At 35.3% G+C, this 27,996-nt stretch overlaps 1 protein-coding gene across 3 annotated transcripts in view; it reads left to right on the plus strand.

Moving 5' to 3' along the window:
• SLC41A2 (solute carrier family 41 member 2) overlaps positions 1-27,996 on the plus strand; it is a 183,505-nt gene that overhangs the window by 63,626 nt on the left and 91,883 nt on the right. For all 3 annotated transcript variants that reach the window (XM_037845913.1, XM_037845914.1, XM_037845912.1), the window contains exons 3-5: positions 1,712-1,819; positions 21,683-21,754; positions 25,406-25,550. In XM_037845913.1, the coding sequence (XP_037701841.1) occupies positions 1,712-1,819; positions 21,683-21,754; positions 25,406-25,550 (325 nt within the window). The remainder of the gene's footprint in view (positions 1-1,711; positions 1,820-21,682; positions 21,755-25,405; positions 25,551-27,996) is intronic.

Consider the following 27,996-nt stretch of genomic DNA (forward strand, 5'->3'; position numbering starts at 1 on the left):
AGAAAGCAATTATGGAAAAATTGATGTGGAACAGGAAATGAGGATAGCAGTTTCTAATCTGATTCCAGATTTAAGTTGTGCAGTGCTCAATAGGTACACCCATCCTATTAGTAAGTAATTATGATTACTTAGGAAAGACATAAGATAATATCTTTTTTCCTATTTATTTGTGTTATTTCTTAAAATGGCTACTGAATTATTAGGACATAAATAGTTATTGTTTGGACTTAACTGCTTAATAAATAGGATAGTTAGATATTTCTTTTGGCCTAAGGGTGCCGTGAAAAGATTCCTGAGCCCTAAGGGTGCTGTGAACTACGGAAGTTTAGGAACCTCTGCAAGTACACCTCTGCAGATATAGAGAAAAAAAATGTATACTTTATTTGGCACGAGATAGGCAATCAATAATAGCTCTTAATCAGTGCTAAGGTGTTAAGGATTTTATTGTAATTCTGACAGAAGGATTTTATTTGCCTTGAACTTGGAAAGGATAGTAATAACCCAAAGGAATGCATCCAACAGATCTAAAGTATAATGGCATGTGACCAGATATATTATTCTGGTGTTTCTAAGATCAAATCATATGGGCAAGAATCTTAAAATGATGACCTAGGTAAGATGTATTCCTGAATTATCTCTGATTTGATAAAAATAATATCTATCTCATGTGTTTGTTTTCAAGATTAAATAAACCTTAAGAATGGTGCCTTGTACATAGCAATCATTCAGTGACTGTTAGCTATTGTTAGTATTTGTTACTATTATCTGTTCTTATTTATCGTCATCATCATCACCACCACCACCATCTCTGAGGATGTATATTCCCCTAGCACACCAGAATCCTTAACCCATCATAAAACATCTTAACGTAAAACATAAAACATCCCTTCTTAATAACATTTATAAAACAGTGCTTAAATATTTGTATTATCTTTTCAGTTTAGAAAGCACTTAATCTCTTTTATTTTCATTCTCATGGTATTCTCCAAGGGCTAGACAGGGCAGATATTGTCCTCATTTCATGCATGAAGAAATCAAGATCAGAAAGGTAAGTAACTCATCCAGGTTCATGCAGCCAGGTCCATGCCTAGAATCCCAAATCTTCTGAATTCGAGTTTAGTGCTGCCCTTTTTTTGATCCTGTGTTCCAGAACTTCTTGCCTCACAGCCTAGAATGGGGACCTGAACAGGGTACTTCTCAGAACTCCTGAGATCAACTCTAGGTCCCATCTTTTGACCTTAGGAAAATCATTCAACTTCTCTAACCCTTTATTTCTTCATTTGTAAAATTAGATAAAATACTCTTGCAATTTTCCTTTGATGGTGTTGTAGTAACTGTTGGAGCTAGGATTCAAATACAGGTTTTTGGTTACAGAGTCTGCTTTCTTAATCACTAGCTGTGCTGCCACCTGCCACTATAAAGGGATGAAGTAAAATTTCAAGAGTATCAGGGTTGTTTAGCAAGCTAGTTGTAGAATGGGATGAAGTGGCTGTATTAGCTATCACCCCAACTCTTGCTGAATATTCCAAGGTAACTCAAGTCTTCAAAGCTCAGGAGAATAAAGTTAAGCTAAATGTTCACTGATTAAATGACCTATGTAGTCAATCAGAATGTGGATGTAAAGTTGGGGAAAATGCTGGGAGTTTTAGAAATATCTTTGTTCTGAAGTGCTTTTTAGCGATTGTCAGAAAATTTTGTTCTTTTCTTACAGCACTGGGAGGTGTTCAAAAAAGTAACAGAAGTTTTCATTTTAGTTCCTGCACTTCTTGGTCTCAAAGGGAATTTGGAAATGACATTGGCATCCAGATTATCCACTGCAGTAAGTTTTTTCCTACTTCAATGTATGTATGTTACCTATACTGTTTCTCTTTATTAAGAAGAACTTATACCAAGAAAAAAATTTTCTCAGTCTATCTGATGAGTTTCTGGACCTCAGGCCTATGCTAAGTAGTTATATGTGATACTCTAAAAATTCTGAGAATTATGAAATAAAATCTGATAATTATAGACTTTCCTTTTTCCTGAGAAGAAGCACATTCTCTTTTTATGCCAGAATATTCTGCCAATTATCATCAGTGCTAAAAACATGGGATAAGTCAGATATTGAGATTCTTTATGATTCAATGGTTGGTTGATTAGTATTTAAACTTTTTTGTGATTGAAAAACTATTGCATGCTTATAAAAACTGAAGGGAAAAAAGTATAAAGAAGAAAATTAAAAACTACCTCAAATTCTCCACATAACCAATTAGACCACATAGTCAATTCTCCTCATATCCCAATTCTAGACATAACCAGTATTAGTATTTCAGTGTAGATCCTTCTTTATCTGGATATCCAAACTTACACATGATGAGGTATATCATAATGTATAAACATACTGTGCATTCTGAAAAGGAACTGGAATCCTATGTGTTCTCTTTTATTACTTGTAAACTCCCTTTAAAGATATATCATGATCATTTTTCCATATCAATAAATGTAGATGCAGGTCATTAATTTTATTGGCTATGTAGTTTTTTTGTTGACTAGTTCTACCACAGTTTATTTTATCTATCATCCATTATTGGAAATATAGACTCTAATGTTTTGCTATTATAAGCAATGTGATATATAATCTTTAGCATAAATTTTTGTCCATTTTCTTATTTCTGTAGGGTAAATTATAGAATTGTAATTACTTTTAAGGAAAAAATGCATACTCTTAAGGCTTTAGCTACCTATTGCTAAACGGTCACCAAGAAAGGTTAAACATTTTGAAAATACTGCCACTAGCAGGGTTCTGAGTTATTTTTAAAAGTCCCAAAGTATACTGTTAACTCACTATTACATTCCTGCGGGGTTCACAATTGTGGAACCAAGTTATGGTTAAAACCATGTAGCTACTGAGGTTCACTTCAAATGAACTATTTGCCTGCTTAATATCAGCCAAATATTAAACTGTCAGAAGGTATTACTGATTGGATGTCTTTGGTATGTAAAGTGTGCTTTTTTCTTTAAAGTAGCCACAGCAAATGAATCCGCCTATGAAATAGGAAAAAAAAAAAATGTGTATTTAAAGGTAACTAAGAAGTGGAAGCCAAACGATTGTCCTGTTGATGGGACACTCTTCCCACCTCCACACCTTTCCTCGTTTTTTCCCAGGCAATTATGATTTCCCCAAGATTTGAGTAAAGCAAATGCTTGAAAAGGACGTGCATTAAATGTTTTACTAACATTATCGGTTTGCTTTTAACTAAAGGAAATGCTTTGTGTGTTCCATGGGACTCTCTAAGCCCTTCCTTTTATACAGAAGGGCATATAGTCATAACTCTGTCCAGGAAAACAATGAATATGTGTTTCATTATGTGAATATGTGTTTCATTCACTAATGTTTGGTATTAGTGAGCTCTCAAAAAGTGCCAGGCACTGTGCTAACTGCTTTACAGGTCGTCTTATAATAACCCTATGAGATAGGTACTGGTATTCCTATTTTCCAGAGGTGTGTCTGAAGCTTAGAACAGTTAAGTAACTGTCCTGATGACATAGAGTTAGTAAATAGTAAAATAAGCCACATCCCAGAACATACCCTTTTGCCTGTACAAGATAACTGTATCAGAATTTATAAAACCAATAAATAACAGCCATAACAAAAACTTAATAGCCTCCTCATCTACATTTTAAGTGTTGCCGGGAGCGACGCAGAAATTAAGATTAGAGACAAAGATATCTTTGAGAGACTGGGAGCAGGGGACACACCGCCTGTTGGGCAAGTGTGTGAGTCCCGTTTCCAAGACCCTTATTTATTATGCTTTTAGGGTAGAGTAATGCTTTACTGTGCACATAGACATTTTCCCATGGTTGTTTACATCTGTCTGCAAAGCGGGTCTTATCTTATTCTCAAGGACAGCAACAGAAAAACAGTTCCCCAGCTGCATTCTCACGTCCACGCATACTTTAAGGAGATGTGCTTTGACAGTGTTCTGTCTCAGCAGGAGCCTAGTGTTCCAGGCCCCCACCCCAAGTATGCGGGAAGGAGAGGAGAAACTTCAGGCTCTGTTTTCCACATGTCCCCCTTTTTGTTTTCTTATTGCAGATATGATGGCTGGAATTGTAGATTCCTCAGTTAAATCGGAGACTGCTTGTCTCATGCATCGGAGGACTAGACATAAAGAGAAAAGACAAATTAATATTATAAAGACACTTTTAAACATTTCACTACTTAAGCTTTTAACCCATGGTAAAGGATTTAGCTGTTGTATTCCATCAGCAATGCTCTGAAAGATTTTAGACGAGAATAAAACTTGGAGATTTGCTTGTTGAATTGCGTGAACATTGGCTTGCAACTGGGAAATATCAATAGATAAATTTTCATGATGTCCCATTAAATGTTTTTTGATTTTATCCTAGCTTACTGCCGAAGAGTTGTATTCATGTGGAGTTATGCAAAAGGTGGTTATATTCCAATCACATGTTAATTGTATTCTATGCCTTAGATCTTCTATTTCTTCTCCAAGTAAGAGAACAGCATTTTCTAAGTCAACCAAACACTGGTTAACTTCCTTATCAATTCTCAGCTGTTCTCCCCCAGCTTTACTAGCATTCTCATGCCATGTTTATACAAAGTGTGCCGTCTGTACTGACTGATGAAGCGTGGTGCCGGCTACAGCAGCGGCAGTGGTTTTTGCTATTAAACCTAGAATAAATGCAATTAATATACCTAGAAATCTTTTTACTCTATGTAACACTTTATTTAATAATATTAATAGTATATGCATATCAGGAGATGATTCCCAGGGCCTTTCCTGAGTCAGTGGGATCCAGAGGCCCTTTCGTCTTTGTAAGACAATTAAGGTAAGATTGCTGTTACTTAAGGTTCTATTTGCACAAGAATATAATGTACAAGTGGCATAAGCATTACAAGAAACCTCCTTAGAACTCATGTTAAGAGAGAGATTACCTATCTGAAATACATATGGGTCTCTAACACAAGCTTGCACACTAAAGTGTTTGAACTCAGTAAAGTTTAAAGTGTAATTATTTTTATGGGAATATGTTCCATTTCATATTTTAATATACTGTAGAGCCATTGGAATTTTCCAAATAGATGTTTGAGGGGCAAAATTATTTAAAAAAGGCCATGGTGGGACCATTTCCACACCACACCATATTATAGGTTTTCTGGCTTCTGTTTGCATGCTATTAGTATCATTTAGAAGGGATGCCAAATTATGCGTATAAATTTTCCATCTTAACTGTTCATGTGCTGAGCAGGACTCGTTTTGGCCACTGCAGTTCTGTATTGTGAACCCTGTAGGGGACCAGTCAGTTACAATTCCATAGGAACCATTAAGCAGTAGCACACCATTAGTCCCTCGACAAGTTTCCCAATGTATTCTCATTAAGTCAGGAGACCAATACTTGGGTGCTTGGCAGACAGGATGCTGTGGAGTTCCATCATTTATACTACTGTTATGTTGGTATGCAAAACTCTGACCTGTCAACAAATATCATAGAATGAGAGACATTTCCATGCTTTGGAATTATTGAAAGCCATGCTTGTTGCTCAAAAGACAAACATTCTTTCCCATGTCTCAAACATAGCAGTAAATGTAAGAAGGCCAAAGTAGAATTATTCTGAGTGCCTTCCTCTTTAGGATGTTTTGGTAGCCTGTCATTCTCTGGGTCAGGAAGCCATGCTGTATCATTGAGATAAATAAGAGGGGCTGGATCATTCCACTCCACAGGCCGTAATAGAGGAGGATTGGGAATATTTGCCCAATAAGTATAATTATGAGCATGGGCATCTACTAAAGGAAGCATACTTACAGTAGTAGTTACAATAGCAAATAAAGCTATCACCAGATTAGAGGGGGTGAATGGCTGGTGCTCCTGCCATGCCAGCCATTCAGCCTGTTGGCACAAATTTTTAATTTGTCCCTATGTAGGAGGAGAAGCCTCAATGGTGGCCGGTGTTGGTCTGATATGTGTCGTTTTCAGTGAGAGGCCCTCCATTTGCATCACCGGAGGTTCTATGTTCCACATGAACTTTCTCTTTTTCCGGCTCATGGTATAGTTTCAAGTGTCATGTGGGCACCTAAATAGGAGTTTGATCTTCACTTGGAGAGACACAAGCAAACCCTTGCCCCCATGTTAACAATTTTCGTATTGTTCACTGCCCTGTCACAGGGTCCTTCCACCACACAGGAGGACTTTTAGTAAAAATGTATTTGGACATAGTAGGAAGGCTGAAGAAATGTCTTTCTGCAGAAGTGCCATCAAGTTTCTCATAAAAATTCAAATAATTCAAGGTAAACAAAACACGGGAGAGATGGACCGCAGGAGTGATTTTATACATACTCTCATCTCCCCCTTTTTGTTTTTGTGTAAATATTCTTTTAATGTGTTGCTACAAAATGTAAAGTTGATGAGGTTTGGAATAGCATTTAAGTGCATTTTATTTAGATTATTGGAAATGACATTTTACAAAATGAGTTTTATTTTCAAATTAAGATCTTAATAATTTTACTGTAAGGACATAATAAATCACTGATAATTTATAAAATATTTATTAAACTGTAGTTGATTACACCAGTAGGTTGAAGAAATTCAGTGTTTCAGTAGTCACCCTAACCCAACTCTCTATTATGCAAAGCATTGTTTTGTTATTAGAATAACAAAGAATGTGAAATATTTGAGGAAATTTATTTCTATTGCTCACTATGTGGTTATACAAAGAATAAAGAAGCAGATCTTTTATATTTCACCAATTTTATACTTTGTTCACTGAATTATAAAGTTTCTGATGTATTCATGATTATAAATTATATATTAAAGTCCTTAAATGAACACTCTTAAATATAACTGGGCACTTTTATATTAATTACAGTTTAAATTTACAAGATTAAATTTATAATTTCACTAAGTAGGAGAAATATGAACACAATACATCAATAAGAATTTTTAGAGTGAGGATATTGCAAGTGAATTAAATTTAATTTAGATAAATGGACTTAGTTTGGTAAAATTACTTACAAAAAGGAAAGTAAGTTAAGTGTTTTTAAAAGCAAAGAAGCTATTAATAATAGCATGAATTATATTCTCCCATATTTTTCTAAGTACTGCTATCATTGGAGCATGATAGACACTATATTTATATATGTACACACATATATAAATTATAGAAGTAATAAATTTTAAGTGCTTGATTTAACTCTTTTTAATTTAAAAGATAACTAAGTAAAGTGGTTATATTTTTCCAGGCTTTATTTCCACAGTATACTTATGGGACTATATTTATACAATTTTTAAAAATAGTTTTCACTTTACTTACATAATTACTTTAATGATTCAATATGTTTTAAAATATATTTTAAAATATATTTTAAGTGTCTATTATGTGCAGATAGACATAATGAAATATAATATGTCCTCAGTGAAATCTATTCATAAATATTTAAAAGTAGAATTCAGAGAGATACATTATCTTTGTTAAGAGTAGGACAACAAGCAAATCCATAATATAATACTATTATATTATATTGTAATCCATAATATAATCAAATAGATTTGATTGTGGTAAATCTCATTTAATGACAAACATGTTATGAGTGAGAAAATATTCCCTTTATATATGTATATTTTTAATGAGACAATAAATAAGTTAAATAAAATAGCCTCCTGAATTGGGCACTGCTGGGAGGAACCTTTTCTAGGAAGTATTTTTTATAAGACAAACAAAACACACACACACACACAATTGACTTGCAGGGGCTTTTTGAGAAAATGGAATAATTGAATGCATGTAACAAAATTGCAGAGACGTTATTATGACAAAACCGATTTTTTGCCTTTTACATTGATTACTTAGGAAAACATTTTTATAACTTTTTACTAAGGAATAATACCTTAATAATCTAAGGAAATTTTTAATGAAAGAACATTTAAAAAAAATATTTTATAGTAAAAGTTACCAAAATGATTTTAGAAATTGTTTTTAAGCAAACATTTTACAGCATACAATTATTGTGATGAGAAGTACGATAGGAGAAGCAGGAAGAGAGTGGCTAGGTTGATAGTAAAACAGCAGGAGTATATTTTGTGAATTATTAGGCACATACATACAATATTGAATATTAATTATTGCTTTAGTTGGTGGTTAGAATTTAATGCTATTTTGTTTTACAAAACCACTTTTTTTCTTTAAGTTGTGAGGTTCTATTGTTAAGCAGTTATTACTAGTTTTTACCATTTTCTAACTTTGACCAGAGAAATAATTTTTTCCACAAACTTTTTACAGCTTTCTGTATCCATCCCTCAACCTTGACTACAAAAACAAATTTTCCACTTCATAAACTTTTTGACTTTCTGTATCTATGTTTTCACAAACTTTTTACAGCTTTCTGTATTTTTTAACTTTGACTACAGAAATAAATTTCCCCCTTCACAAACCTTCTGCAACTTCCCGTAGTCATTCAGGCTTCATCCTACATTCTTAAACAATCAGTTATTTAGAGCAAAGCTACTTTCTTTTTCCCTCTAATTGGAAACATTCTTTATACTTTTTATACAACATGCTATTACCATTAAAATTAAACTTGCTAGAACAATGCCAGACATTTAAAACACTTTAGTTAATGCATTCTGAAACAGAAATAAACAATCTTTTGGCAGGGATTAATGGAATGTATAGGTGTTACATTGTTCCATAACAGGACAATGAGAATTGTTAGGAATAGGAATTTGTTTTTTGTGTTGCTTGTCCTGCAAAGGCAGAGGAGGTGAGGCAGCCAATCTTCCTCCTCTCTAATTACATCCTTTTTTTCAGACTCCTCAGGGAGAGCTCTGGGCTGAACGGATGACTGAAGGGGACATAGGGCAGTACGAACTAGCCCCCAGGTCATTAAGGTTGAGACCGATATTTGCTTCCTAATTTGTTTCTTCTTAAGGATATAGCTGGCTAGTTCCCAAAATTTCAAATTTAAAGTGCCTTGTTGAATAGAAGACAGCTGGGGGTTTTTGTTCCCGGTACAGGTTGGGGAGCAGGAGGAGGCAGTGGAAGCTCCTTAAATTGAGGTGGGGGAGCGGAGGGCGATGGACAACGTGGCTTAAGGGGGAGAGAATCCTCACCCTCTGGGTCTGCCGGATTATCATTATTCTCCTCCTCATCCTCCATCGGGAGGGGCTTTAAAACTGACTTAATTAAGGTCCCAGTGGACCAAATAGTGACTGGCAAAGGGACAACCTGTATATGCAATTTCTTTAACTCTTTACCCACCTTATCTCAATCACTAGATTCCAGGGAGCCAAGAGAAGGAAACCAAGAGCAACACTTTCCTACAATTTGCAAGAGCTTTAGAATATGAGATTCATTAGCCTTAGCACCACCAGCTTTTAAAAGCTGATGGAGGAGATAGACATAATGATACTTGGTTATGCTGTCTCCATTCCCCATAATAACTCCTCATCCTCCATCGGGAGGGGCTTTAAAACTGACTTAATTAAGGTCCCAGTGGACCAAATAGTGACTGGCAAAGGGACACCCTGTATATGCAATTTCTTTAACTCTTTACCCACCTTATCTCAATCACTAGATTCCAGGGAGCCAAGAGAAGGAAACCAAGAGCAACACTTTCCTACAATTTGCAAGAGCTTTAGAATATGAGATTCATTAGCCTTAGCACCACCAGCTTTTAAAAGCTGATGGAGGAGATAGACATAACGATACTTGGTTATGCTGTCTCCATTCCCCATAGTAACCCTGCTTTAACAAAATGCTCAGGAGTCTTCTTACCTAGAGAAGTAGTGAGGCTTCTGCTCCTGTGCCGATATCACACACCTCAGTCGATTAAACGAGCCTTCCCCGGAATGGAATGGAGGGGACCAGCTGCTTTGAGATTCCAGCCCCACGTTGGGCACCACTTGTTGCCAGGGGTGACGCAGAAATTAAGATTAGAGACAAAAATATCTTTGAGAGACTGGGAGCAGGGGACACACTGCCTGTCGGGCAAGTGTGTGAGTCCCGTTTCCAAGACCCTTATTTATTATGCTTTTAGGGTAGAGTAATGCTTTACTGTGCACATAGACATTTTCCCATGGTTGTTCACATCTGTCTGCAAAATGGGTCTTATCTTATTCTCAAGGACAGCAACAGAAAAACAGTTCCCCAGCTGCATTCTCACGTCCACGCATACTTTAAGGAGATGTGCTTTGACAGTGTTCTGTCTCAGCAGGAGCCTAGTGTTCCAGGCCCCCACCCCAAGTATGCGGGAAGGAGAGGAGAAACTTCAGGCTCTGTTTTCCACAGTAAGGATGTTCTCCTGAGGTCTTGGTGTTAGCACCAATATACAATATTTTTGGTGCTTAGTTTTAAAAACTTTTGATATTATTTAAAAAAATTATTATATACAGATATAATCCTGTTACTTATGTAGTTAGTTGGTGATCTAGAGATACTGTGTGGGGATATCACCAAGCCACTTAGTGGAGAAAACCTTATAAAGTGGTAATTTGGTAAATTCACTTTAGTCAACAGTTTTTCATGTAATCATTGTAATTTTTGAATATTAAAAGGACTGGAGAATAATTGAAGCTAGGGTTCCATGGGCTGGAGCAGAAAAAGTATGAGATGAACCTGAAACAGCTTGAGGTGCCAGAAAGTAAGAAAGTGCTCAAAAAAAGGATGGGGATATGACCAAAGGACACAGGAGCCAGCTTGAACATACTGGCCATATCTGGGACAATTTTAGCCACAAAATAAATAACGATAGTTACAGATTACAACCCATGGAATAAAGTAAGAATCCACTAGTCCATAAATGAATAACAAGGCAGGCAATTTTCCTGGTGTGATCAAATTTACATAAATAATTTCAGTTATAGATAAGAGCAGTGAAGAAAATAAAACAGTGTAATGTGATGAAGGCTGATTCATGAGGGCTCCTTTATATTAAGTAGTTAGGGAAGACTTCTCTGAGGAGGTGATGTGTAAGCTGGAACCGGAATAACAAAAGTGAGCCAGCTATATGACAATCTGGGAAAAGACTATTCCAGGTTACCATTTTATTTAATCAATGTAATAATAACAGTGTAATAATGTCACATATTTGTAAGCATTCTAGAGATGTGCACTTTAACAGTTTTGGGACCTGTGGTAGGAATACAAATGAAAGCCCATCATAACTTGCATTTCTGTAGTTTAAATCATACATCAAGCTTACAGACTTAAAAGAAAATCTCTTTCTACCTTGACAAATATATCCTTATGAAGACCTGGAAGTCAAAGATCAATTTTAGATTTCTTGGACTTCTTGGGTTCTGTTTTATAACCTGGTGTTGCAGAGAGAACCAGCCTCTTGTCTGAGGACTGCCCCCACCCCCTTCCTCTCCCACTCTTGCTTTTTGTTGTGCACTTTGAGAGACCTCATACCTACCTCAGGCCCAGTGTCCAACGTATACCTATAAACCCCCCAAATAGCCACCTATTGTCCTCCCCTTGTGTTGGGCATGAACCTAATGGTGGTGTGCTCTGCCTTTGGGAGGACTGAGCCAAGGAAGAGGCCCTGGCCTTGGGCTTAGGGCCATTTGGGCAGGGAAGTTTATGGTTTCAAGGATCTGGAGCATGGCATAGAAGGGGATGAGGCACAGGCCCAGTGGGCACACTCCTTAGGCCCCATGCACTCCTCAGCCTATAGGCTGGGACACAGCTAGAGGAAGGCCAAAAATGGGGCCCTCTAAGCCATAAGTCCCAGACCTGGGGAACTTCTTACCCAGATTTAAAGTCCTAATGATTCTAGATGCCAGGAGCAGAAACTTTGGCCTGGGGAAAATTACATGATATAGAAGAGATCTTGAAACTGCCTTGTGCTGTACTTCTGCAAGATCTGAAAACAAGATGAAAGAAGTTATGCATTAAAAAATTTCTTGACCAACTCATAGAGTCAGAATTAGAAAATGGGTTATCAGGGGGTGGGGTGGGGAGAGGGAATGGGAAGTTAAGGCTTCAAATATACAGGGTTCCTATTTGGGATGATGGAAATGTTTTGGTAATGGAAGAAGGTAATGGTAGCACAACATTGTGAAGACAATTAGTAACGCTGAAATATATATCTGTAGTGATTAAAAGGGAAAATGTTAGATTGTACATACAGTAACAGAATAAAAATTTTTTAAAAATCCATGGAACTCCACTACCTAAATTAAACCATGGATTTTAGTTAATAGTACAATTATAAAAATAAGCTATCATCAATTGTTCCACACCAATGTAAGGTGTTGGTGGTGGGGTGTGTATGGGAATCCTGTATTTTATGCATGATTGTTCTGTAAACCCACAAATTCTCTAATAGAGAAATTAAAAAAAAAAAAAAATCAAAACAACGTTGCTTGAAAAGGGCCTTAATATTATAGTCTGCTGATAACAATATAAACTTAACAGGTGTTTACTGTTATGTTGCTTGCTGAGTACCTTCTGAAGTAAACAAACTAATGTAACTTAAATTATGCAAGTATTTCTTACTTGATATCTGCTATAGAAGTCCTATTATTCTACTCTTGAGAAGATACTGAAATTGGCATGGATGCAATAAAAGCTGAGATGTAGGTGAAAATTCATTGCTCCATTGTCACACATTTAGATCCAACGTTTAAGGAGAAATTTTTCTCAAGTGATTCTGTAAAGCTGGAAGTACAGGTAAAAATATTTTTTTAAAAATATAAGGATAACAGTCTTAGACTCATCTGAAAATATTTAGGAAGTATCACCATCAAGCAGTGCACAAATCTTCAGTTTACAGAATTATTTCAATGAAATTGCATCATCACTCTCAACCAAATGTTCAAACATAAGGAGTTAAGTTTTCATCTTAATCAATTATTAGATAAAAGGAAAGGAGGCCTAATAATTTGGTGACACTGTCACTCTCAGCAGTACCTAGACTGGCAAAGCTAGTGGAAAAAAAAAAAACCAACACAAAAATCTTCATTCTCCACTGACTTTATTTAAAAGTGAGTATCTATATAGTATTGCCCATGTGAAGAATAGGGACCACAGGGTCAATCTAGCAGCTCTCAGCACTAATAAATTATTTCTATAAAATTTAACATTAAATTTTAATTAAAAATTTAAAATTTAAATGATTTTCAGATTTATTATTGTATTTCAGAAGTTTGTTCTATGTTGTTGACATTTGGTTTCAGCTAAATACTGATTTTAATACTTGGCCATCTGGCATCCAGCAGAGTTTATGTCTATTATACCTGTAGCTTTTACCATGAAAAATAAAAATAAAAACCTTTTATATGTTATTTTACTGAAATTTTGAGAGCTAGTGAAATTATATGCCTGTGTTCCATTTGCCATCTTTTCTTGTGGTCTATATTATAAGAGCTAGTGGATGACTTAGGTAGAACTCAGGAGAATAAAGAAGAGGTTTTTAAAAACAAAAGTGGCAACATTTGAAGGAGAAAATTAATTCAAATGGGCATTGAAAGGTGGCTTTAGTTTTGTTTTGTTGAAAAATGAACTTTGTTCTGATAAATATAGTTGAGTACTCAAGCATTTGAACTTGATAACTTTGCTAGGAAAACAGAAATTTTGGCCAGCTTACCTCAAAGAAACCATTTCTAAAACCGACATTCTTGAGTTTCATCCAGCATTTCTTTAGATCCAAATAATAGGTTAAACAGAGCAATATATTTTGAAATAGACCATGTGGTATGTAATCTGGCTAAAAGGAATATGCTGCAAATAAAATTCTGTTTAATTTTATCAGATATTAGCATTAAAATTGAATAAAGGTGAATTTAATTTTAGTCTTTTTGTTATTTTAATTTTTATTTGTTTATTAATATTATCCATGCATAAAGTATAAAGACACGCAAGGCATGTTACAAAGAACAGCAGTCTCCTATTCCTTATCCAACTTTTGATTTCTCAATCTCAGAGGCAATCTCAGTGCTTTTACCTGATTCTTTTGGTATTTATCTCTGTATCTCTAAAAAGCATGCTTATAGTGCTAATTCTTTGTTGATTTCTTAGTTTTAAGCATTATCTATTAACTTCTCAGTTGTGTACACTTCTGACTCCCCCATCCTAATATAATAAAAACACATTTTAAAAATCTATATAAACTTTATTCACTTTTTATTTTACTTGGAATTAATAATTATTGTTTTTTATTTAGTATGTACTTGTCACCAATTACTCCAACTCTCTGATAGTTTTCTAAACTGCTTCTCAATATGTTTATTCCCCTAAATTATTTTGTCAATTCTTGACAAAATCTCTCCTGGAGTCTTCTGACCTGTTCTCATGTAGACTTATTCTTTCAGACTTCTGTACTGATGGTGCTATAAGATTTCCCTTCACCGTCATTCTGGTGATTCCCTCTGCCTCTCTTTTGTGTTGGTTTCCTGTTTCCCTAACCTCATCTTCTTTCTTGGTCTACTCCCTTGATTTGGTAGAGTATAATATTCACATGGTTGAAAATAATTTTTCTTCAGAATTTTGAAGGCCTTGTGCCATTATGTTCTGGCCTTTATTATTGCTCATGAGAAGTCTGATTCCCTTCTGATTCTCAATCCCTTCTGTGAAAGTTGTTTCTTCTCTTGGAAGTCTGTTTTAATTTCCTGGCTGCTAAAACAAATACCACACAGTGGGTTGGCTTAAAGATGGGAATTCATTGTCTCACGGTTTTGAAGCTAAGAGAAGTCCAAAATCAAGGCTTCATCAAAATGATGCTTTCTCCCACGAGACTATGGCATTATGGGACTGGCTGCTGGTGATTCTTGGTCCTTGGCTTTTCTGTCACATGGCAGTGCACATGGTGAGCTCTCCTGGCTTCTCTGGGTTCTGTTGACTTCTGTCTTCTTCCTTTGGCTTTCTCTGTGTGTCTGAATTTCATTCTGCTCATAAAGGACTTCAGGATTGAGACCCATCCTGATTTAGTTGGGCCACACCTCATCAAAAGGTCCTATGTACACTGGGTTCACATCCACAGGAATGGATTAAGATTAAGAATATATTTTTCTGGGGTACATAGCTCCAAGCTACAGATGTTTTTGGGTAAATAGGATATTTTAGGGTTTTCTTTTAGGATTTTGGGATTTTCTTTCTGTTTCTGGAAATTTCCTGAAGGTGTTCCTTGGTGTATTAGTTAGGGTACACAAGAACCAACAAGAGATAGCTGTAAATATAAGATTTTATAAAAGTGTCTCATGCAACTGTGGGGATGCACAAGTCCAAATTCCACAGGGCAGGCAGTGAACTGGCAACTCTGATGAAGGTGTTCAATGAACTCCTTAGGAAATGCTTCACTGGTCAGCCAAAGATGAAGTGAAGGTCCCCTTTCTTTCTGCCTTAAAAGTCTTCAACTGATTGGATTAAATCCAGCTGATTGAATTCTCTCATTGTGGAAGACACACCCTTCCTCGATATAATCTGTTACAGGTTCAGTCAATAGACTGATGATTTAATAAACCAGCTTTCTGGTTTATTAACCAGGCACAAATGTCCTTGCAGTAAAAGGCCAGTGCTTGCTTTACTAGACACCTGGACACCATCACCTGGCCAAGCTGACACATGAACCTAACCATCACACTTGGCATATGTATGTTTTTATCCATTGTGCTGGACCCCTCCCCTGCAATCTAAAGTATTTAAATTTTGAGAAGTTTCTCTGAATTATTTCTTTGATCATCTCTTCTCTGTTTTCTCTACTCTTTCTTTCTGAAATATATGTTCTTTAGATATTCAACCTCTGACTCTCATTCTTTTGTTTTCTTTTCACATTTATTTTCTATCTCATCCTTTTTGTTCTACTTTCAGGAAAATTTCCTCAGATAGCTTCCAACCCTTCTATTGAGTTTTTAATGTTTGCTATCATGTTTTTAATTTCCAATACCTCTCATTTGTTCTTTGAATTTTCCTTTTCCCCCCTCCCTGCATTGTCTTTATTTGCTTTCATTGATTTTCTGTACATTTGTTATGGGGTCTGTGTTTTGTGTAGGTATTTTTCTCAAATGTCGGGTTGTACTTTATTTAGTTGTCTGTTTGTATTTAAGAGTGGAGAACTCCAAAACTGATTAGAAGCCCTAAGCACATGGGTGGAGCTTATCCACTATATTCTTCCTTGCTGGGTGATCTTACTGGGCCTTTTATTTGGAAAGGTAGGAGTAGGGTTCCTATCTTCCAAAGGTCAGGGAATGCTTCACTGATAAGAACATATTTGAACCATAGCCTGAAGGAAATAAAGAAGTGAGACTTGAGGCTATCTGAGAGAAGAGTGTCCCAAGCAATGCAAAGAACCAGATATAGGATTGTGCTTGGTATGTTATATCAGTAGTTCTCAAAGTGCTGTATGCTCATCAGCAACAACAGATATCACCTGGGAACTTATTAAAACTATAAATTCTTGAACCTACTGGAGAACTACTGAATTGGAAACTCCAGAGGTGTGACTTAGCAGCCTCTATTTTAGCAAACTCTCCAGGTAATTCTGGTACACATTCAAGTTTGAGAACTACTGTGCTAGATGAACAGCATGAAGGCCAACAGGGCTGGGACAGAGCAAGAGAGGAAAAGTATAGGAGATAAAGTCAGAGAATTAGCCAGGGGCCAAATCATTGAGGACTTTGTGGACCCGTGTAAAGACTTTGTTATTCTGTGAGATTAGAAGCCATTGGAAGGTTTTGAACACAAAAGTCATGTGATTTGATGGATATTTTTAACCAATTTTTTTTATTGTTGTGTTGGGAGAGAACTATAGAGGACCAAGGACTCAAATAGGGAGACTAGTTGGGAGTCTAGGCAATAATTTAGGCTAGAGGTGATGTTGACTTGGATCAGGTGATAGCAGTGGATGTAATGAGAGATAGTTGGGTTCTGGAACTTATTTTAAGAGAAAACTGACAGAATTGGCTGACAGATTAGATGAGAGTAGTGACTAAGAATAGTCACTTGAAATTCTTTCCAGACCTGAAACAGATATAAATAAATTAATAGATGAAAGAGTAATAATTCATAGCATTGCTATAGTAACATATTTGTCTAGTTTATGGTGATTTAATCGCTTACAGGATCAGATCTTGAGTTTCCTAGGAAAAATACTACCATGAAGAGAGAACACTAGAGAATCATTGTCAAGTATTCAAATTCTGATACTCCATCAGGCATTGAAACAGCTCCACGTTAATTATTTGTTAATGGCAAAATTCCTAAATGCTCTACCTTCTTTAGATGTTCTAGTATTCTCTACTTGAATAAACATCTTAACTTATCAGAATCAGCTTCAAATTTACACTAACAATTCCAGTAGAATATAGAAACATCATTTCTATATACTTCTAGTCCCTTCCCCCCTTTACAGTATTATTGTTATGCATATTGCATTTACAAATGTTACACACCCAACAATACGTTGTTATAATTTTATATGATTTTATGTCTTTTAAAGAAGCTGAGAGAAGAAAGGAGAGCAAGTATATATTTATAGCTCTTGTTATATTAACCTTCTTATTTACCATTTGTTTCTCTTCTTTTGTTGCTGTGGATTCCAGTTATCATCTGCAGTTATTTCTTTAATCCAATACAACTTTGTTCCTGCCTACCTCATTTGTGCTATTATTGGCAATTCCATTTCTATATATTTCCAATAATACATTATAGGCATATTGTTTTATACACCTACTTTTTAAACCAATTAAGATACAAAAAGAGAAAAATATATCTTTATGCTCGTATTTCATAATTACGTAATTACCTTTACTAGTGCTCTTTTTTTTAATGTGGATTTGAATTAACAGCTGGGACCTCTTGCTTTCAGCTGGAAGAAATTCCTTTATTATGTCTTGCTTGACCAGACACCTGGGAATGTCTTTACTTAGCCTTCATTTTTGAAAAATAGTTTGGCTAATATAGGATTCTTGGTTGATAGCTTTTTCCTTTGAACCTGTTGAATATTACATCCCACTGTCTTTTAGCCTCCATTGTTTCTGACAATGGTTTCCCTTGTGTCTTAGTTTCCTAGGGCTGCCATAATGATGCATCACAAATTGGGGTGGCTTAAAATAGCAGAGATTTATTGTCTCATAGTTCTGGAGACCAGAAGTTCAAAATCAAGGTATTGGCAGATCTGTGTTTCTTCTGAAGTCTGTAGGGAAGAATCTGTTCCATGTCTCTCTCCTGGCTTCTGGCAGTGGTTTGCTGATAATCCATGGCATTCTCTGTCTTAGCTGTCATGTGGTGTTCTCCCCTCTGTCTGTCTGATTCTCCTTTCCAATAAGGACACCAGTCATATTGGATTAGGGTCCACCCTAACCCAGTTTGACTTCAGTGTTAACTAATAACATCTTCCAAGATCCTATTTCCAAATTATGTCACACTCACAGGACTGGAGGTTAGAACTTGAGCATGTTTCTTTGGGGAGGACACAATTCAAACTATAACATTTTATAAGTTATGAGTCATTTTTCTCTTGGTACTTTCAAGTTTTTCTCCTTGTTTTGGCTTTCAGCATTTTAACATGGTATGTCTGTCTGTGGGTCTCTTTGCATTTATCCTACTTTGAGTTCATTGAACTTCCTGAATGTGTAGATTATTGATTTTTAAAATAAATTCAAGAAGTTTACAGCCTTTATTTCTTTGAATATTTTTTCTGCTCTTTTCTTTCTCTCCTCTCTTTCTGGTATCCCCATTACCATATGTTGGTGCACTTAATGGTGTCTTACATTTCTCTAGGGCTCTGTTCATTTTCTTCATTTTTTCTACTCAATATTCTTTGATTTGCATACTCTTTATCCATCTATATTCAACTTCATTAATTCTTTCTTCTGTCAGTTCAAATCTACTCCTGAGCTTCTTTAGTGAAAATTTCATTTCAGTTATTGTACTTTTCAACTCCAGAATTTCTGTTTGGTTATTTTAAAAATAATTTCTGTATTTTTATTGATATTCTCTATGTGATATGACATGGCCATCATACACCCCTTTACTTCTTTAATCTTGGTTTCCTTTAGTTATTTGAACATATTTATAATAGCTACTTTGAAGTATTTGACTGCTAAATCTGACATGTGGTCTTTCTCACAGGTAATTATTTTTCCTCTTTTTTTTTCCTGGTATTGATTATGCTTTCCTGTTTCTTTGGATTACCCATAATTTTTTTTTGTTGGAAGCTGGACATTTTAGATAAAATGTGTAGCAACTCTGGGTCCTTGCTCCTGGGCTTGTTATTGTAATTTGCTTATTTATTTGTTTAGTGACTGGCTGGATTGTTTTAGTGACATCGATTTCCTCCCTACAATGTACAGTCTCTAAGGTTGCCTTGGGATGACAGTGGTTTTGTCAGGGCTCTCTTTGATTGTTTCTTTCCCTGACCATACCCAGCTGTAAAGCTCCACTAATTGCCATCTGTTCATTGTATTATTTTCAACAGTGCTCTGGAGCCTAAATTTCCATACAATCCAATCACATTTGGTCTCTTTTAAGGGAGTATTTTCCAAGATCAGTGTTTGAGATTTGTTCTGACTCCAGATGGGTCAAGGAGGCAAGAAAGTTCTTGTATCTTGTCCCTCACCCCCATGCATGCCAATACCATACCTACTTTCTCCAACTAGGTGAATTTTTGTCAACATTTTATTTTTTAATCCTTACTTCTAAGTGTCTTTGCTTCATAAAAGCTTATTATTTGTGAATTATTCTATTTTTTTCACATCTTATGTTGTTTTAACTTGCTATTTATTGTTTATCTTAATTGAAAAAAATTGCAGATTCATAGACTTCTAAACTTGGAAGGGATTTAGAGATTGTGAGCTTCATAGTTTAGAAACCAATTAATTGAATAATCTAAGGTTGCTGTGTCAGTCTGGGTTTGGTCAGAAAAACAGAACCACTATAGCTATTGTGGCAATAAGGAGTCATTTTGAGGAATCTGGGCTTACACAAATGGGGGAGAACTTGGGGACATGAAGATCTGTGGTAGGAAGATCAGAGAAATAGTATGAAGCCAGGAGCAGGGGAACAAAGCCTTCCATGGCAATGAAGAGGCTGGACACCTGCCATGTCAAGCTACCAAGACCTTCCCAAAATAATGGGTTCGGCTTCACTTCCACCTTCCAAATTTTGGCAAATTCCTCTCACAGGCAAGCTGTAACTTGAAACTACAAGAAAGGGGATTTTAAGAAATGCAGCTCCAGGCCTTAGAAGTGAATGGTAGTGACGGTACAAAGTTAAGACTCTAGCAGAGTTGTGTGCCTAAGTCTTTGTAGTCATTCATTCTATCACTCCCACTTTTCCTGACCTTTTCCTAGATCCTAAATGTATGTATGTATCCATTGATCATTAAGGAATCCTGGAGTCATAACATCTTATACTTTTTCGTAGAATCATTTTAGACTGTTTCCTATAGCTATAGCCATCTTTCAAAAAGTTATTAAAAATAGCACTAACTTCTCTCATAACTTTCTTAAAGTCTAAACCTAAGGTAGGTTCACATTTTAAACTTTGCTTGTACTTTATTACTCACTTGAGGAATGACCCAGTTTGCTAGAGCTATAAACACTGAATTTCATCAATAGTTTAAATATTCAGACTTGAAAAAAAAACCCAAATAAATACAGCATGCATCCTGAAACACTGAGAAATCTCAAAATTACATTTGCTTGATACTTTGAGACTAAAGTCCAAAGTGAGATTACAGAAGAGAATCTGTTTTCCAAATTGATTGATAGAGAAAATGTTGATGTAACACTTAACCTGATGGTCTCAAGTCAGTGAGCTGAACTCTTACCTGTCCATGGTTAAAAACTACCCCAAAATAAAACCCTTATGTATTTCCTTCTCTACTCATTCACCTATAGATTTTGTTTTTTACATTTGTAAAGCTTCCATGACCAGGGATGATAAATAATTGAAACCCAACTCAGAATGGTATTTTTAATAATGATAGTTCATTGCTTTCCAAATGACTGCATTAGAAAAACTTGACAGATTTGGATGTATATTTTTTGGATCCTAAGTGGTTGAGAAACTATGTTTTAGCTTAAAGTGCAATTGAATATGTGAATAATAATATTCTTTTTGGAGAGTATTCTTGCATTTAGCAGTATGATGTATAAATTTTAATAGTAAAGTATATGATCAAAATTCATCTGTGAACAGAATGTTTTTTTTATTGCTAACATGGGAACGGTGAGACGATCCAGGCTTTGGTGTAACCAGTTTTAGTCATGACTCAAATATAACTTATACACATATGAATAATTTGTTTATATTTAGCTTTTTGGTTTTTTCCTCATTAATTATTCAATTTAAATTAATTTCATGATGCAGAATTAAATATTAGCAGCTCAAAATTATGTAATTATTTATGTTGGGACTGGGTATACAAAATTTGGTACGTTAGAGTGATACCTGATGATGTTAGTTGTAAAATAACGTCAGTGGGTGTATGGGTTATACCAACTGGTCCACTAGTTCTTGTGAGCTGCTTAACTAAGTGGAAAAAAAAAATGTTTTTCCCAAACATCTCAGGCAAGCTGAATGTTAGATACAAGACTGGTGATGTCAGAATTATATTTAAAATGCAATGTGAGCTCATTATATTTACCAAAGAATTGTATTTGGATTTATGACTTTGTGGGATGTTTAAACAGAGCCAACAGCATGTAGATTGTACAGTGAATATGAAAATATACTCCTTAACAGGTAAATGTTGGGAAGATGGATTCACCCATTGAAAAGTGGAACCTAATAATTGGCAACTTGGCCTTAAAGCAGGTAAGTGACTTGTGTATTTGTTTATAGATCTTGGGTTAACAGCTTCAATGATGCTGTCATCCATAAGAATGGAGTAAATTTTAGTACTATTAAAGTCTACCATTTAGTTGTTTCAGAGGACACCAAAAAATAATTTAGGTCCTTGAAAAAGTGATGGAATAAATGGACATCCATGACCTCTGAAAGTCATTCTTTTTTCCAGAAACTGATCAGATTCTTCCAACCAAGGAAAACATTAAAATGCACAAAATATATAAAAAATATACAAAATGTTTTGTATCATCAATGTGTGATAGAGCCAGAATTTTGAGCTAGTTTCTGTACAAATAAATGTTAAGCATTTCATTGCTTAGATGCTCTTGTTCTAGTTTGTTTTTTTTTTAAAGTATATCATCTGTTTAATTAAACTGAGCTCTTTAAAATATATGATGGTTAGATGTTTGTTCAAGTTCAGTTTTCCCTAATTTGTTAATGTCATTAGTGTTAACATAAACTAATATGTTAAATCCTCAATTACACATGGATTATATAGAGATTATCTACAGCTCTTTCTAATCTCAGGTAAATATCTCTTCTTCCTTTCTCTCTCTCTTCTCCCATTCAGCAAAACGCAAGAGGACTGCAACTACCTCTAGTAACTTTCAAGCTAGTGTGAGCTTAGGGATTGCACACTGATTTTAAGTCACTCAACCACGACATAATTTTGAGGAGAATGTGGTTGCAGGATAGATAATTTCATCTGATGCATTTAAAAGACAAAAAAATAAAAGAATTTTTGAATATGGGCTGTTTTTGATTATCTGTGCAACTGCTTCTAATGTTGCTGGACTGGAAATAAGAAAATCTGGGATCTAATCTCTGCTGTAACATTAACCAGCTATATAAATTTAGTTAGTTTATCTAGACTTTCTGGGCTTCACTTTCCTCTTCTTTTTTTGTTGCATTATCTGTGTTCCTTTTCAGGTTGAAATTATAGGAATTAGGGATAATAATAAAAATATTTAACAACTGGTAGGGTAATATAAATTAATATGTAAATAAACAATTTGTAAATATATTCAATTTAATTCTTTAAATACTCTAAACTCTTACCAATGTTTTGATTTGAAGTGCCAGTTATTCATCAAATCGTTCTCATAATTTCCATCTAAGCTTTCAATTTCTCCTTCACCCTTGTCTTCACCTTCCCCTTGTTACCTTCTCTCCTTGCAACTGTTGGTCAGGATGGGAGCCAGAGTAAGAAGGCTGGGGATTCACTGATCCTGGTTTCGGTAGCTGTGCCTTTGTCTGCCTCACTCCACCAAGGACCTGTGAGAAACAGGGAACCCTCTGCAGGCCAGTCAGGAGACAGTTGGTGCCAGCCAGTGAGGCAGCAATTGGTTGGAATCCAGTTACCAATGAACAAAGGCTGAAGGGGGGAGAAAAGAAGACAGGTGGCTTCCCCTGAGGCTTCATCTGCTTCAGTTTGTGAAGGCGTAGATAAGCATGGGGTGAGCTGCCTAAAGGTCCTCCTGGAGACTGGCTATGGAGCACAGAGGTGGGGAAAGATGGAAAGGGAGGGGGCTTATGCTGTCATATTGGCATGTGTGCTCTTCTGGCTATTAAATGGGGTCCCAGACAGATGCCTCCCACAGATCTCTTCATAATTGTGCAGGTGGCCACCTTAACCAGTGCATAAGTTGTCAAATAGAGCAAAGTTCCCCAATAGTATCTGAGGGGCCATGACCTCATCAGTAGGGATATCCCCTGCACCAACGTCTATTTAGGCCTATGGCCCTGTTAACCTCCCCAGCTACTACATGAGCCCAGTCTCTGCCCTTCTCTTGGGTACAATTAGGCATTCTTTTTGCAGGTTTACAGATTAGGACCTTCTCATCTCACAGTGTGCTTCCATTTTCTCCCCAACACCTATAGTAAATAAATACATGATGTCTGCAGTGGGGCTCCCTGGCTCTGTGTTACACTGCCAAACCAGAAAAAATTTGGACTCACAGTGCTAGAATTTACATTATTAAAAAATTTAACTGCTTACACAAACTATTATATTACTTTTTAACCAGATGAAAATACTTCTAACAATTGGCACAGCCATAAATGGTGCTTACAGCTTGAATTTCAGCTCTAAATCAACATCAACTGGGAGCTATAATGAAAAATCAAAGGGCTGGAATTCAGAATATCTGGACTCTCTTGTCCTGGGTTTTCCATTAATTTACCATGTGACAGGATCAGACTACTTCAGGGGTGCTGGGTTCCAGTACACAGATTGTCTTCAGAGAGTCTGTGAGCACTCAAAAGCTCTATCCAAAATATTGAGGCCCTCTGTGTCTTCTTCCTAAGAAACAGATCTCTATTCTGTAAAGTTGGCACCAGATTGTCAAAGGGGCCTGTGACAAAAACAGTAAGAATCAGTGGAATAGATGATTCTCCTAAGGTTTCTTTTAGTTCTAGCATTCCGTTAATCTGATTCTAAGAGTTCACAGTCAGTGTTACTCTTTTTAGCTGCAATTGCTTTGAGTTCTACTTTGTGCCAGCATTGTGAGAAGCTCTTTATATACTTATATAATTCATAAGTGTTTCACTGCAAATAATTCACCTCAAAATGACCCTTTCAAATTTGTTATCAGTGTCATTTTACAGATTGGAAACCAAAGTTTTAAAAGGACTAATTATAATTATTAGTGAGGTTATTTTTTTCTTTTTTTTGCATGTTTTTTAATGCATTTTTTATTGTGAACTTTAACATACATACATAACAGTGATAACTTTCAAAATACGATTTAACACGTAGTTAGAGAGCAAATTTAAAAGAATGTCTTGGGTCACAGTTCCACAACTTCAGCTATTTCCATTATTGTAAAATATACATACAGAAAGGTGTTAATGAGGTTACCTATATAACTGCTCAACAAGCAGTTATATAGGTAATTTCAAAAATTGTTATGGCTTACATTTCCACAGTTTCAGTTCTTTCCTTATTATGCAATATAGGGTATATACAGAAAGGTGAAGACTTTCAAAGCACAATTCAATGAGTAGCTATAGGGAAAATTTCAAAGAATGGTACAATTCCACCATGTCATTTATGTGAGGTTATTTTTTAATGTCTATCCCCTCCCTGTCCAAGAGCTCCATGAGAGCAGGGAATAAATCTATTTTGACCACTGTTGCAGGCCAACACCAAAGTATAGCCTTGTATGTAGTAAATTCTAAATAAATACTTGTGGGGTGAATGAATTTAAATGACTTGCCACAAGATTAAGTGGTAGAGCAAGGAATCAAACACAGATCATTGATTATAAAATCCGTTCTCTTGCTAACTTCATGGTTGTGGATTGGATACTTTAAAGTCTGAAAGCAGATGATCTGTGAACCAGAGCATCAAAATCACTTGGGGTGGTTGTCAAAAATTTGGATTCCTGGACCCTATTCCATACCTATTGCCACCAGACCAGTATACTTTGAGCGCTCACTGCCTTAGGGAATATTAAAATTAAAATATAGTAGCTTCTTTAAAAGGTGATATAGCCCAATTACCATATACAATACCTTATTCTGACTTCTCATTATGTGATGTTAATATAGTTAAATAAAAAATAAATGTTTTTTAAAAATGAATAATTCAGGTGGATTTTGTAAACAATTTTCTAGGTTCAGGCAACAGTAGTTGGTTTTCTAGCAGCTGTGGCAGCAATTATATTGGGCTGGATTCCAGAGGGAAAATACTACCTTGATCATTCCATACTTTTGTGCTCTAGCAGTGTTGCAACTGCCTTCATTGCATCTCTTCTGCAGGGTAAGTGAATTCATAAATGTTTATTCTGCAGTCTTTATTTTTAAATAATTTATTTTTCAAGATGACTATTTTTATTTAAATATTTGTTCATTATGAAAACAACAGAGAAAAGTTATCTATGAATTTTTAAAATATCTTAATTACTAAAGTTATATTTATATTCCATTATTTGTAAATCTTAGTGTAAAACAGACTTTCTGTGGTTGTCTCCTGGCCTTTGGTACCCTTGTGTAGTCCCCAAACTAGGTCAGGAAAATAGCCTAGATATTTATTTGTTTCTGTAAGCTAAATTATTTGAGAAACTCTTTTCTAGAAATCATGCAGAGGATGGCTTGTCATTTGAGCAACAGTGAGTATTTCAGGAATCCTGACTTTCAAAAGCAGTCCCTTTGTTAAAAGTTTTAAGTTTCAGATTTCAAAAAACTTTCTTCACTATTTCTATGGCAATACAAATAAACCATATGTTTGATACAGCAGATACTTGCCTATAGAATTTTAAAAAGCCAGAAGGTTTAAAACATTAGCTACAACAGAATTTGTCAGTTAGGTCATCTTTATTTATTTATTAACATGAAATTTCCCCCCAAGAACTAGCTTATTATGGAATCAAAATCATAAACACTTGGTTCTTTTATTTTATAATTACCATCTTACTCTCATATCACTAGCAAAGTTAAAAAATGAGAGGATTCTTATGTCAAGTGATAAAGCTAACATTTTTGGCTAAGTTCTGAGAAGTTAGGGAATCCTATAAACATTAAGAACTGTCTTCCAAAATATTTAAAGTGTTTTGTTTGAGTACTTAAATTATTTCAGGAGTAGTTTCTTAAATTATTTCAGGAATAGTTTCTTGTCTTTTTATAGAAATACTAGAATTGAATGGAGATACAAGCAGAGTGGCATTAAGGAATTAGAAAATTAAATTTCTGGTAAAAAAAAGTGAAACTATGAGTAGTTTGTTTCTTTTCTCTCATTTGCTTCTGTTTTCTTTCTAATTTTGTTTCATTTAGAAAAGGTTGTTTAAAATTTTTCCTTCTTACATACATTTGTAATGCCTAGGATTTTCAAAACTATCAAAATTCAGATTTTTCAAGTATGTTTGTTTAAAGCTTCCAGCTTTGAATAATGTGTGCTCTAATTTTATGATAACCTTACCCTCATAACCATCTTGATATATGTAAAGCAATATTATTAACAACATTCTGTAGATGCAAAAACTGTGACTCAGACAGGTAAGGCGATTTGTCCAATTTTATCAGCTTGTTAGTGACAGAATCGGAATTCAAACCCTAGTTTTCTGACTCCCAACTCTTTCTACTAGACCATGCTGCATGCTAAATATTTGTTTTCAGCTGAAAAGATACAGATGACATTCTGCAAAGGAGAAGTTTCCATATAGATCTTTAAATGTACTGACTTTTGAAAAAGAATTTGTATGATCACATTGATCACACATGATTCATGATTGCATAATAAAAATTTAAAACTTTTCTGCCATTGCCTTTATCCTGTTTACTGTGATATTATGGGAAAGGTAAGTCTAGTGGTTGAATAAGCCTCCAGAATACAAGCTGTGTGGTATTGTTTAAGGCAAGACAAAAATCCTACTTGTTCAGAGTAGTGGGAAAAACACTGGAATAGAGTTACTTAAAAGCTATGGGACCTTAAGCAAGTATTTAAACCTTCTTCCTCAGTTTTATTATCTATATAATGACTGTGCCAAATAAAAACATCTTTGTGTCTTGCAGTCTAAAAATGCAGTGAGATTCTGTTCATGTTTTTTTCTCCATAACCGTATTTACCCATCCATATTGATTTATGATTAGCACATAAAAAAAGTTTTAAACTTTCTCTACATTGCATTCTCTTCATGAATGTGTTAGCACAAGAAAATCTATACAATAAGGTATGGATATAAATGCTATCATTTTTTTTTCTCCCATTTGTGTGGTTCAAGAAAATAAGGGTTTAAAGTACGAGCATGCAGTCCCATTTTCATCTTGTGTTTTTGAGTTGCACATTCATAGACAGAAACTGTGGATTTAAAGAATATCTTTTACAAAGACCTTCTTGTGTCCTGGTGTTCAGTGTTCAAAATGTAATTACTTCCCTCCTCTTAATACTTCAACACTTTTAAATAATAACAAGAAGCCTGCATTTCTGGCTACTGTGTAAACAAAGCTGTTTTTGTTGGTCTTCTTCCCATTTGTTACTCATATAAGTCTGACTCACCTTTCTTTGCTGTTACCATACTTTATTTGAGGATTCAAATGAACATCTTTTGGATGTCATACATGTGAACACGTTTAATCTAAGATATACAGGTTACTGAATTTGAAATTTTGGCTTCAAAGTAATTTTACAGTAGCATTTCAGGTTTCTCAGGGCAACGCTGAACTTCTCAAATCTTCTATAATCCCTACTCAGAGTTTGTTGAAAAACATTT

This window comes from Choloepus didactylus, chromosome 8, assembly GCF_015220235.1.
Source record: "Choloepus didactylus isolate mChoDid1 chromosome 8, mChoDid1.pri, whole genome shotgun sequence".
In the NCBI taxonomy this organism is placed as follows: Eukaryota; Metazoa; Chordata; class Mammalia; order Pilosa; family Megalonychidae; genus Choloepus; species Choloepus didactylus.